The sequence below is a fragment of the Eleutherodactylus coqui genome, chromosome 2 (genome assembly GCF_035609145.1).
Source record: "Eleutherodactylus coqui strain aEleCoq1 chromosome 2, aEleCoq1.hap1, whole genome shotgun sequence".
NCBI lineage: Eukaryota > Metazoa > Chordata > Amphibia > Anura > Eleutherodactylidae > Eleutherodactylus > Eleutherodactylus coqui.
In genome coordinates, this window is record NC_089838.1 from 38457000 (window position 1) to 38469911 (window position 12912).

Below are 12912 nucleotides of genomic sequence, written 5' to 3' on the forward strand. Positions count from 1 at the left end.
CAATTATAGTGCTGCTGGTGAAAAGTGAGGACAAGACTGAGTTTAATTAAATTCACTAAGACAATATTAAGGAACCCATAGTTACAATTGGATAATTCTAATGATTATTACTAATAATTAGTCAGGAAGTGTAAAATACACCACTCAATTGAATGAATAAACTGGATAAAACAGAATTAGGGATCTGTCTAAGAGTAGAAGGGGGGAGGGGGACCTGATCTGTGTAAATTAAAAGCCAGGGGAAAAAAATGTTGTTAAAATTAAAATGATATAAAACTAGAAATGCCAAAATATAACCAATGAAGAAAAAAATGGAGCCGAGAGGGCACATGCTGTCATCGCCACTATGCACAGCTCGGAGCAGAAGCCACTGCTCTGACCCCTGTGTAGTGGCCGGCACTTGTAATTGCAGGCGCAGCTCTCATTGATTTAACCTGTTTGACACTTGTCTTGTTTCAGGTGACATGTATGAGGTTGGAGCTGAAAGTGGGAGGTATTACTGTCTGAATGTCCCGTTAAGAGATGGCATAGATGACCAAAGTAAGCATCACAAGATACTTCCTGGGTGAATAAGACTCTAGGGGCTTGTCCATAAAACATACAACAACCCCGTGTTGTCCATCACTTGCTGAGCACAGCATGAAGTAGTGGCGGGCACACCGATTCCAGCGCTCTGTCACCTATAAGGTAAAGCTTAGTAGATTCTGTGCACTTACAGAAGCCGCTGCACCCGGTAGGAGAGGAGTCCATATTATTCAAGAATTACTTTATCAGTGTGCTGTTAAATAGATAGAAGACTGTAAAGGCCCATTTAGACAACGATTTTAGCTCAAAAGATGTTGTTCAAGCGACTTTTTTTTTTTTTTTTAACAATAAGTTTTTATTGGCATTTTCGATACATACAAGTTATGCAAACATAAGTGTTGTAATTCTTCAACATTAATTATAAGCATTGCATGTTACATCTTTATTTGGTAGGGGGGGAATGGGGGAAATAGGGGGGAGAGAAAGGGGAGGGAAGGTGTAAACCTTAAAGGGGTTGTCTCGCGAAAGCAAGTGGGGTTCAGCACTTCTGTATGGCCATATTAATGCACTTTGTAATATACATCGTGCATTAATTATGAGCCATACAGAAGTTATTCACTTACCTTCCCTGCGCTGGCGTCCCCCGTCTCCATGGCTCCGTCTAACTTCAGCGTCTAATCGCCCGATTAGACGCGCTTGCGCAGAAGGGTCTTCTGCCTTTGGCTCGGCAGCAGCGGCGTTCTGGCTCCGCCCCCCTTCTACGCGCCATCGCGTAGCTCCGCCCCGTCACGTGTGTCGATTCCAGCCAATCAGGGGGCTGGAATTGGCACACATGATGGGGTGAGCTACACGATGACACGTAGAAGAGGCGGAGCCAGAACGCCGCTGCTGCCGGGCAGACCCGAAGGCAGAAGATCCTTCTGCGCAAGCGCGTCTAATCGGGCGATTAGACGCTGAAGTTAGACGGAGCCATGGAGACGGGGACGCCAGCGCAGGGAAGGTAAGTGAATAACTTCTGTATGGCTCATATTTAATGCACGATGTATATTACAAAGTGCATTAATATGGCCATACAGAAGTGCTGAACCCCACTTGCTTTCGCGAGACAACCCCTTTAATTTCAAGATACCTTAAAACGTGCTGAGAACTAGTTTATCGGTTGATCGTCCTAAAGTCATACAAGATTAGCTTAGTGGTTTCCAAGTGAATATGTGTTATTAGGAAGAGAAGAGACCCTGTTGGGCGATGGCGTTGTTTCCGGAGTTAATTCTCTAGGACTTAGAGAATATGGAGGAAGGGCAGAGGGGGGGGGGGGGAGACTGGGAAGAGAGAGTAGTGAGAAAAAGGAAATGGAGAGCCTCTTGATAGTTAGTCAAACTCTGGCGGCAGTTTCATTGTTTGGAGCCACCCTGCCCAGTCTTTCCGGAACTGAGCCAGAGAGTCCTTTTGAAGAGCAATACATTTTTCATGAACACAGTTTAGAGAAACGGCATCTTGCATTTCCTCTATGGAGGGGATATATTTAGATCTCCATTTCCTTGCTATGAGTATTCGTGAGGTGTGGAGTATGTGGCACACTATTACTCTGTGGTTTCTAGGACTGTTTCCTATGCCCAGTAGGAGCAGGGCTAGTTCAGGTTCGAGTTTCCCTGACTTAGGGAAAAGGTTGGATATGTATTGTGAGACCTTACTCCAGTAGTGGTGCAAGAGGGGACATGACCAAAATATGTGGAATAATGATCCGATTCCCCCGCAACCTCTCCAGCAGAGGGGGGACAACTCCCTTTTCATCTGGGACAGTCTTAATGGGGAACAGTACCATCTAGTCAGGAGTTTTTGATATTGTTCCCAATGCGAGGCGCAGGAGGTAGATTTGTGAGCCCATCTCATAGCCTCACACCACGTTTCCTGAGAGAATTTTTTGTTTAGGTCTCTTTCCCAGTTCAGGAAAATGATTGTTTTCTTGAATGTTTGTGTGCCAGATAAACAGGTGTAGATTGATTTAGAAAGTTTTTTCTGTAGAGTTATATTTGCATTTAATAACTCGTTCAAAGGATTTGGTAACGTAGAGAAGGTAATTTTGTGAGCTCTTAGGAAGTTGCAGACACGTAAATAGGTGAAGTGTTCCAGGGAAGGGACTGCAAATTTTTCTTGTAGTTGAGGGAAGATGAGTAACTTGTTGTCCAGGTACAAGTCTGAGATCTTCATGGTTTCTCTGTGAGGCTAGTTATTTAAACAAATATCAGGAATTCAATACTTTAGTGTGAGAAATGGGAGTGGGATTTTTGTAGATTTGCTTGGGTCAAGGTTTGATCCTGGGTTTAGTGCATTCCATGCTTTTAGTGTGGCTTTAACTGAGGGGGGGGGGGGTGATGTGGGACTTCCTGGGGGATAATTGAGTTTGCTAGAAGATACCCCTTCCAATTGGATATGCCCGTTAGATTGGATTCAGTGGAAGCCCATGTTTTGTTCGCCTCCATGTTGCACCAGTGTTTGCTCTGATCAATTAGAAAAGTATTGTGATAGTCTCGCAGGTTAGGAAGACCCATACCCCCAAATTTCAGAGGTCTGTTTAGGATGGAGAATGCCACTCTGGGTTTTGCTCCTCTCCATATGAATTGATTCATTTGTTGGTGAAATGAAAGGAATATGGAGTTTGGAATGGGGACGGGGATGGTCCTGAAAAGGTATAAAATGCGAGGAAGAATGAGCATTTTGTACAGGATCACCCTGCCCATCCAGCTAGGCTCGTATTTTGCCAGGCGGTCTAGTTCTTTTTGTAGTAGTATTTTTAGCGGGAAGAAGTTTGTTGAGGGAAGGTCTGCGACTGAGGGGGTTTAAGAATATGCCTAGATAAGGCAGGGAGGAAGGACACCATTGAAATGGGAATGTTGTTCTCAACAGTTTTTCATCTGTTTTGGATAGGTTAATGCCCATCATTTGTGATTTAGTGGAATTTGCTTTATAATAGGAAATGGCACTGAAATGTTGCAAGGTAGACATCACCTGGGGGAGAGAGGTTTTTGGGTTTGTTAGAGTTAGTATTACGTCGTCGGCAAATAGGTTTATTTTGTGCGTGTCTGTTCCTGTGGAAATGCCCTCAATATGTGGGTTGGACCTAGCTGCCTCCGCCAGCGGCTCCATCATCAAAGAGAATACGAGAGGCGATAGGGGACAGCCTTGGCGCGTACCATTGGTGATTTGGAATGGTTTAGATAGGACACCGTTAGTTAGAACCGAAGCTGATGGGGTAGTGTAGAGGGCGGTCACCGCCGTGAGAATTGGTCCGGAAAAAACGAATCGCTCCAGTACATGACCCATGTATCCCCAATGCACCCTATCGAATGCCTTCTCCGCATCCAAAGCGAGGAGCAGAGAAGGCATTCGTGCTGCACCAGTTTTGGCTATGAGGTTGATCAGACGTCTTGTTCCGTCTGGTGCCTGTCTTCCTCTTGTGAAGCCCACCTGATCGTTTTTAATAAGCTGGGGTAGGATAGGAAATAATCGGTTGGCTATTATTTTCGCATAGAGCTTGGTATCTGAATTTAGGAGAGAGATGGGGCGAAAGTTGCTTGTGGATTCTGGGGGCTTGCCCTCCTTGAGGATGGTGACTATGGTTGCTTTTAAGTTTTCAGGGGGGATTTCGCCCGTTGACATTATGTGGTTAAAAAATTTGCTTATATGTGGAAGCAAGACCGAAGAGAATAGTTTGAGGTATTCGTTCGAAAACCCTTCGGGACCTGGGGATTTGCCCGGCTTTAGTGATCGACTAGTTTGTTCTATTTCTTGTGGCGTGATAGGTTGGGATAGGTCTTGAATTTGGTTTTGCGAGAGAGATGGAATGGAAAGTGTGGATAAGAATGCATCAATTGCTAGGTCATTAGGTTGGGGAGTATCTTTATCATGGCTTAGATTGTAGAGTGAGTTATAGTAGTTACTGAATTCGCTGGCGATTTTTTTTTTTTTTTGTGGGCTGCAAATCTTTTTGTTTGTTATCTGAGAGATTAGATAAGGAATTCTTGAGTTTGCTTTGGTTGCTTTGACTTTGTTGGCCATTAGTTTACTCGCTTTATTGTGTGAGTGGTAGTGATACATTTTAAGTCTTTTTATGTGGTTCTCGTGATCTATTGAGAGGTGCGCTTGAAGCTCTGTTCTTGCTTTTTTTAAGGGAAGTAAATTTCCTAGGGACGGGTCTGCCTTGTGTATCGCAGCCAAATTGGAGACTTTTGTTAGTAAATCAAGTGTGGTTAAATTACGTTGCTTATTGTAATAAGCTGTCTGTTGAATGAAAAGACCCCTTGCGAAAGCCTTATGTGCATTCCATAGAGTTGAAGGGTGAGAGTTAAGAGCAAAGAATTCAGTGAGCATTTTCTCTGCCGAATTGGAGTTGTTTTTAAGAGACATGACGTAGGTATTATTTCTCCAGATAAACGCATTTGGGGGCGAATGGGATAGACGGAGGGATAAGGTAATCGGGGCATGGTCTGACCAGGTGATGTCTCCTATTTCGCACTCTGTTACCATTGGTAAAAGCCATTTTGTTGTTAGAAACATGTCGATGCGGGAGTAAGTGTTGTGTCTATTGGAGAAAAAGGTGAAGTCTCTCTCTGATGCGTGTTTACATCTCCACACATCATACAGATCTTCTTTCCGTAGCCAATCGTAAAGGTAAGGGGGAGCTCTGTCTCTTTTTGATGTTGAGTCCAAGTCTGGGCTATGGATGGTATTAAAGTCCCCGCATAATATAAGTTTGCCTTTAATTATATGCGAGATCTGTTTACACAGATCATTTAAAAACGCAAGTTGTGCAGTATTTGGGGCATAGACGTTCACTATAGTGAAGATCATGTTATTAATTTTACAAACCAAAGCCACATATCTTCCCCTCTCGTCTAGAATTTCCTTTTGTAGCTGGAAAGCAACCGTTTTTTTTTTTTTATTGCAATGAAAACGCTTGCTTTTTTCTTTGGGCCATTAGCGTAGAAGACTTGGGGAAAGTCCCTATCAGTTAGTCTGGCGGGGTCACTTTTTTGAAAGTGGGACTCCTGAACGCAAACCACCTCCGCTTTTGATCTTTTAACTTCTCTCCACAAAAGAGATCTTTTGAACGGGCTGTTCAGGCCTTTTGCATTGATGGATATAATTTTCAATGCCATCTTGGTTGACGTGGTTCTGCGCTAAGGAAACCGTGCATAGACAACAACCTTTTCACATAGCAAGAAATATCATTAAACGGTAACAAAGCTATGCCGTTTGTAAAGAATAAACATTTAGGTACCTTGTGGGGAATAACAAACATTTGGATAGGTAAAAGTAAGAGCAGAAACATAATCGTGCAGTGTGTGAGACTGTGCAAACTTGGGGAAAGTCTGCAGAAATATGGTGGTATAACCTGTTCTTGTAGAGCCAGTGATCAGCGACGTGAGCATTCTAGGTTGCATCTCTCCACTCCTACGCTATCTTGGGAGATTGGTTGTTTCTCCTGGTCTGGGTTTGGTCCCTTTCGGTTGGACGAGGAATATTCCATTCCTCCAGTTGTCAGGGAAATTTCAAGTACAGCACCAATCAGGCCCACCCCAATACCCCGCTGCCGGCGGTAAAGAAGAGACACCACACACGGAGGTCTGGTATAGTTCCTCACACGGGGACATAACTGCGCTGCCCTTTATTACAGATTACATGGGATCTTATACCCTTTGGTCTCATCACTAGGAATGGGTAATGGTCTCATTGGCTCAAATTCACCGCATAACCATATATGTAAAGTCCGGATTTCCGCCTGAGACAGTGAAAGTTATATACGTAGTTAAACAGTCGTTATCTAGATACGGCGCTTCTGGGAAAACAGCCAAGCATGCGGCCTTCGTATTTGGTTCTTCCTTGCGGTGTTTAAGATACATTTTGTCTTCGCCTTGCAAGGCCTTTGGAATATCTGATGTAAGGCGACAGATTAAGTTTTTCTCCTTTTAGAATTGAATAGAACTTGCATACAGGTATAAAAGCATAAAAAACATATGGCAATATATACATATACCCTCACACAGTAGCTCAAGACCCTTGTCTAGTGTGGTAATGACATGAGTTTTTCCATTCTTTGTGACGATGATTTTTGTTGGGAAGCCCCATTTGTATCTTACTTCATGGTTGCGCTGAAGTTATGGGAGACAGTTTCTTCCTTGCTGCTATTGTCGCTTGGGAGAGGTCAGCGTAGAGTGTAATGTTTTGAAACAGGGCTGGTAGTGTAGATATTTGTCTTGAGACACGCATAAGTTGCTCTTTGATGTGGAAGAAGTGTATTCGTGCGATTGTGTCTCGCGGAAAAGATGGAGGAACAGATTGGGCTCTTGTGCCCGGTCTATTATGAGGTCAGAGGCTGAGCATTGTGGGATAATCGCTTGAATTAGCCTCTTCAGAAATGCAACAAGTTCAGACGGAGGTGTTGATTCAGGAATACCTCTGAACTTAATGTTGTTTCTACGATTTCTGTCCTCCATGTCCGCTAGTTTGTTACGTAGGGATTCTACTTCCTCCTCCAAGTTGTTATGAGAGTCCACTAATGAGTTATGGGCTGCTGCAAATTCTCCCATTTTACGCTCTGTATGGTCCACTCTTTCTCCTAGTTCGTCCACAGTTGCAGTTATGCCCGCCAGGCTGTTGGCGATGTCTTTTTGTGTTGAGGTGTGAAGCGCCAGCATTGCTTCTTTCATGAATATCTCCGAAGCAGCATAATTGTGGGCTGGCATATCTTTTAGTGACAGTTCAGTTGTGTGGTCAGAGCCAGATGAGTAGCGGGCTCGCTGTTTTTGCGGGCTAGCGAAGTTTGAGTTGGTCTCCATTGCTCTTGCGTCAAGTGGGGAGTGTTGGGCGCCCCTTTTGCTGCATGTTGACACTATGTCGGCAGGGGAAGTACTGTTTTGGTTCTTGCGAGTTTGGTCTGGGTGGTTTTTGGCAGTCGGAGTAGGCCTTTTTATCGGAAGTTTGCTAGTGGGTGATGCCCGCGGGGAAACGCCTGTATCCCTGTGGAAGCTTGGAGTGTGGGCGAAATCTTTAGTGCCTTCTAGGATGGGACTCCCTGAGATACTAGGGGCTTCAGCCCTTGATTCTGAGGGGGCTTTCTTGGGAGAGCGGGGTCTGCCTTGTGGTGTGACATGGAGAGGCTCCTCGATGACATGAGCCTGAGAGGCTGGGAAGAAGCACTCATTGGTGCTTGGGGCACTGGATGCCTGTTCAGAGAGGTCCTCAGCTGTGGCAGAACGTAGGAGAAGTGTTTCACCCACCTGTGCTCTTTTTTGTAGGACATCAGCGCTTGTAGCAAGCAGTGCAGGAGAGCGCTCCACGGCCAGCTCCGTGAAAGCAGGGGAGCCGCGATGAGCGCTGATCCAGCCCTCTTCCTCCCTTCCTCCTTGAAGCACCGCTGGATGTCCCTCAGGCAAGCCTGAGTCGGCAAAGCAAGCTCCGGAGACCCGGTCCGAGCGGTCCCCAGTAACAGCGGTCGGGGCACCCTGCAGGGAACCTGAGACAGGAGAAGTAGTTAAGTTCTGTGCCCTTTCCTGCAGGACATCAGCGCTTGTAGTGAGCAGTGCAGGGGAGCGCTCCACGGCCAGCTCCACGGAAGCAGGGGAGCTGCGGTGAGCGCTGATCCAGCCTCCCTCCCTCTCTGTAGCGCTGTCGGAGGTCCCTCAGGTAAGCCCGAGTCGGCAGAACAGGCTCCGGAAACCTTGTCTGAGCGGTCCTCCGTAGCATCGGTCGGGGCACTCCGCGGGGAGCCTGTGACAGAAGAAGCGAGTGAAGTTCCGGAGCTCTGTCTCATGCGGTCGGCTGTGCTGTCATCTCGGGTGGGCTTGCAGGCAGCTTCTGCGGGGAATGAGAGGTGAGATTTCTTTTGCCCGTAGGCAGTTTAGGCAGGTTTCGTCCTCCGCCGCTGTTTCTGTTCTCTTCGGCCGTTCTCTCCCTGGCGTCCGGGGACTCCCGCCTTCCCCCCAAGCGCGGGAATGCAGGGCCGCCATCTTTTGACTCCTCTCCCCTGCCTCTTGTGGAATAAAAGTCTGTTAACTTTTTCGGGGACATCTTTCTCACCCTTCTGGGCATGCTGGTGTATGTTCGCCTTCTTCAGGAGTGGAATGAAGTCTTTTAACGCTGATTTTTTTGCTGTTTTCGTTGTCGCTATGCAAGTTAAGTGAGGAGCTACACTAGAATGCGACCATCTAGCTCTCCTCCTTGGCCACGCCCCCGTTCAAGCGACTTTTGAGCGATAACCGTTGTGTCATTTACAGTGCAAGATGATCGCTAGAGATGAGCGATCACCTTGCGCTGCCAGCAGAGGATGCAGAGGACAAGCAGGGTGTCCCCACATGCCTTCTGCATCCAGCTGTTTTCTGCACCGAGTGCCCGGCTGTTGAGCAGAGGATGCAGAAGACAAGTGGGCTGTCCCCGCTTGCCTTCTGCATCCAGATCTTTTCTGCACGGAGCGCCGGCTGTTATACAGCCGAGCGCTCCATGCCGGGTATGGAGAACAGAGCTGGACCGCTCTGTTCTTCATACTCAGCCTGTTATCAGGGAGCGGGATACAGCTGAAACAATAGTATAAGCTGTATCCCGCTGTGAATCCCTCATAAGCCTCATCATCCTCTTTCAGCATGCTGAAAGAATACGATGAGCGACGGCTTAACAAAATCTGCATGATGTAAGTGCAGTTACACACAACAATTATCGCTCAAAAGACGGCTTTTGAGCAAATTTTGAGGGATAATCGTTGTCTAAATGGGCCTTAAAGCACGTCTGGTTCAGGAGGTCACTTAAGTAATTTCTGCACTTTTCTCTTGCCGGGTACAGAAGCTTCTATTTGAGTGCAATAATCTACTAAACATTGACCCATAAGTGCCAATCATTGGGAACGGCATGTCTGGCACTACCTCACAGCAGAAGTACCTGACAGCTTCTCAGTAATACACAGTCACTGCATTATTCCATCTGTTACAAGTATTGCTTCTTCTCTCTGTATTTTAAGGTTACAGACACCTCTTCCAGCCTGTAATTAAGCAAGTAGTAGATTTCTATCAGCCCACCTGCATCGTTCTACAGGTAAAGATTGCAAACATGCTCTTTGGCAGATTGGCTTTTATCACAGTGAATGTGATGTCCCTAGGGGACACTGCACTTAGTATGTGAATGAATGTATGAACCACCTACAAAAATGGTTGATTTACAGAATATTCTCATCTAGAGCCGACCCACTCCCTCACCCGGTGGAAGCAATTTGCTTCTGTCTGAACACGGATGTGTAGAGGAGGAGTTTCATTCTTGCCTTGTATTCACATCTGTGTAGCCTCCATTTAAATCCTTATGCTATTGCTTTCAGTGTAAAGTGACTGTAGTCTCTACTGATACCTGCTTAGCACTCATACTACTAATGTACTGAAGGAAGTGCGGCACTCCATTTTCGCACGGCCTACAAAATAGCGTGAGATTTGTGCGTTGGGAGACGCACGAATATGAACACCATTCTTTTGTATGGGGCCATATACATGAGCTTTTTTTTTTTTTATCCTGGTGCAGGAAAAAAAAAAAAAAACGCAGCATGTTCCATCTTTGGGTTTTCCTTCGGAACGCCTCGCCCATTGTTTTCAGTGGGGCCGGGGAAAACATTGCACGCTGTGCGAAGGGCCAGCGATGCGAGGATTCCCATTGAAAACAATAGGAAACATTTGCTGATCCAGAGGATTGCTTCTTCCATGAAGTTATGCGAGGCGTTTTTAACACAAAAGCACCTCGCATCCGCAAGGAAATCGCATGTTCCTGAGCGCGATATTGGGCTGAGTTTCATGGCCCGATATTGCACTCGCCCGTGTGACATTAGCCTAAAGGAGGTGTAATGAGCTCCCCATCTGTGCGGCTCTATAGCCCCTTTAAAGGATAGATTTCAATTGCCGTACTTTCCTGTAATGGAATCCCCTCCCGTAGATATCGCATGTACAGACCAGGGCTGCTTCATCTCAGTTATAGACATTATGCAGCACATCTAGATGGTTTTGCATACAGAAATATTTTGTTAGGCGTTTTGTAATGGTTTGGAGGTAATTACCTGTTTTGCTAAAAGTACTGGTTATTTCCTTGTAATGTAATCGATCATCTGATTTTTTTTTTTCCCCCCATCTAGTGCGGCGCTGACTCACTTGGCTGTGATCGACTAGGATGTTTTAACCTGAGTATAAGGGGACACGGGTAAGCTGGACACTCATCCTTATTCTGTTTGCCATGGGCAAAGAAGTTATAGTAGCACTTCAGTCATTTGTTCTGGTCGTCTTTCTGTACACTATGGGTTAGTCTCTGGATATTTCCAGCGCCCGGTGGGTTTTCATCATTTTGATAGGAACATGTTTTGCTCTTCTTTCCATCAAATATGCTGGAACTTCCAACTGAGACGCCACATGGAGCCGGATGGATACATGAACATGGCCAACTGTATTAAATATGTATAGATATGTAAATCTTTCTTTTGTTCTCAGGCCTACCAGAAGAAGCCCTATAGGTTACACTAATAATGTTTCTACATATTTTACTTTCATGCTACGACCCAAATCCAGGGGATGCAATGCCGCCTGGTTTTGACATCTCTTCTGGCTCTACTAGGTGTAGATTAGTCATGAGACCTTTTAAATTGCATCACCAAATTCAATGATGTACTTGTGATCTATTGTGAACTCATCACCAAGTGCTTCAATACACCATTTGTATTTGGTGGTGTGCATTAAAGGGGTTGTCCCGAGGCAGCAAGTGGGTCTATACACTTCTGTATGGCCATAATAATGCACTTTGTAATATACATTGTGCATTAATTATGAGCCATACAGAAGTTATAAAAAGTTTTTTACTTACCTGCTCCGTTGCTAGCGTCCTCGTCTCCATGGTGCCGACTAATTTTTGGCCTCCGATGGCCAAATTAGCCGCGCTTGCGCAGTCCGGGTCTTCAGCAGTCTTCTATGGAGCCGCTCGTGCCAGAGAGCGGCTCCGTGTAGCTCCGCCCCGTCACGTGCCGATTCCAGCCAATCAGGAGGCTGGAATCGGCAGTGGACCGCACAGAAGAGCTGCGGTCCACGAAGACAGAGGATCCCGGCGGCCATCTTCAGCGGTAAGTATTGAAGTCACCGGAGCGCGGGGATTAAGGTAAGCGCTCCGGTAAACTTTCTTTACTTCCCTGCATCGGGGTTGTCTCGCGCCGAACGGGGGGGGGGGGTTGAAAAAAAAAACCCCCGTTTCGGCGCGGGACAACCCCTTTAAATGTTAGATAAACAGGGCTTTTTCCTTTCAGAAAACAGCGCCACACCTGTCCATAGATTATGAGTGGTATTGCAGTTCAGTCCCATTCACTACTGTGGATATATGCAACGCTGTTTTTGGGAGGGAAAAAAAGACATTTTTCAAAGTCCAGTTGTGTTTTTTGCTCCCCGCAGTGTACATAGTATGTATGTAAAGGGACGGTTATTTATGGCTTATGCTTTTTTGTTTTATCCATAGTGACTGTGTTCAATATGTGAAAAGTTTTAATATTCCCCTGCTTGTACTTGGAGGAGGCGGTTATACTGTCCGCAACGTAGCGCGTTGCTGGTGAGTATCTGTAGAGTTTAAAATAAACGTACGTAGCTATTAGTGAAATATTAGATATTCATCAGCTATTGTGTATATTTTAGTAGACACACACGTGCAGGCGCCACAGTATCCTCCTCCCATTTGTGGTAAACTTTGTCTTACTATCTGCGCCTTTTTTAGTATGCCCTGCATATAAGGAACTAAAATCCCCAGTCACATATATGGGTATCTGTGGACCGGGTATGCATTATGTCCTCCACAGTACACACCCCGCATAGTGAGCATTGTGCTTGACTACGGCCTCATGTCTACAGGCGGATTTGATTTGCAGAATCCGTGATATGCACCCACATGGAAGATCCGCAGTTCAAGCCACCCATAGGAAAGCATGGAGCGCCCGCACCTCTATGCACATGCAGATTTATTTTGCGTATTTTTTGTGCAGAAAAGAAATCGCAGCATGCTCCATTTTTGCCACGGATGGGCTCCATTGATCTCTATGTAAGCAAGCGATCCGAAATGCATCCGCAATTCAGTTACGGATTTGTAGGCAGATACCTCTCTGGTTGCTTGGAGAACAACCAGGAAGGTGGGGAGGAGGCAGAAGGCAGTCACTTTAGGCTTGCAATTTTTTTTTTTTTTCAGTGCAAACAATCTGCAGTACATCTGCGGGGGTGGGCGAGTGGGGGGGGGGGGGGGGTGTTAAAAAAGAAAAAACCCAATTGCCAGCAAGTATGTAAAAATTATTTCCGCACTAACTCGCAGGTCTTCTGCTGCAGAAATCTGCACGTGCCGTGGACA

At 45.9% G+C, this 12912-nt stretch overlaps 1 protein-coding gene across 1 annotated transcript in view; it reads left to right on the forward strand.

Moving 5' to 3' along the window:
• Window positions 1-12912, forward strand: part of HDAC3 (histone deacetylase 3) — a 50800-nt gene that overhangs the window by 27424 nt on the left and 10464 nt on the right. Inside the window, exons 8-11 of the mRNA XM_066590629.1 lie at window positions 460-540; window positions 9533-9606; window positions 10682-10746; window positions 12040-12129. Coding sequence (XP_066446726.1) covers window positions 460-540; window positions 9533-9606; window positions 10682-10746; window positions 12040-12129 — 310 coding nt within the window. The remainder of the gene's footprint in view (window positions 1-459; window positions 541-9532; window positions 9607-10681; window positions 10747-12039; window positions 12130-12912) is intronic.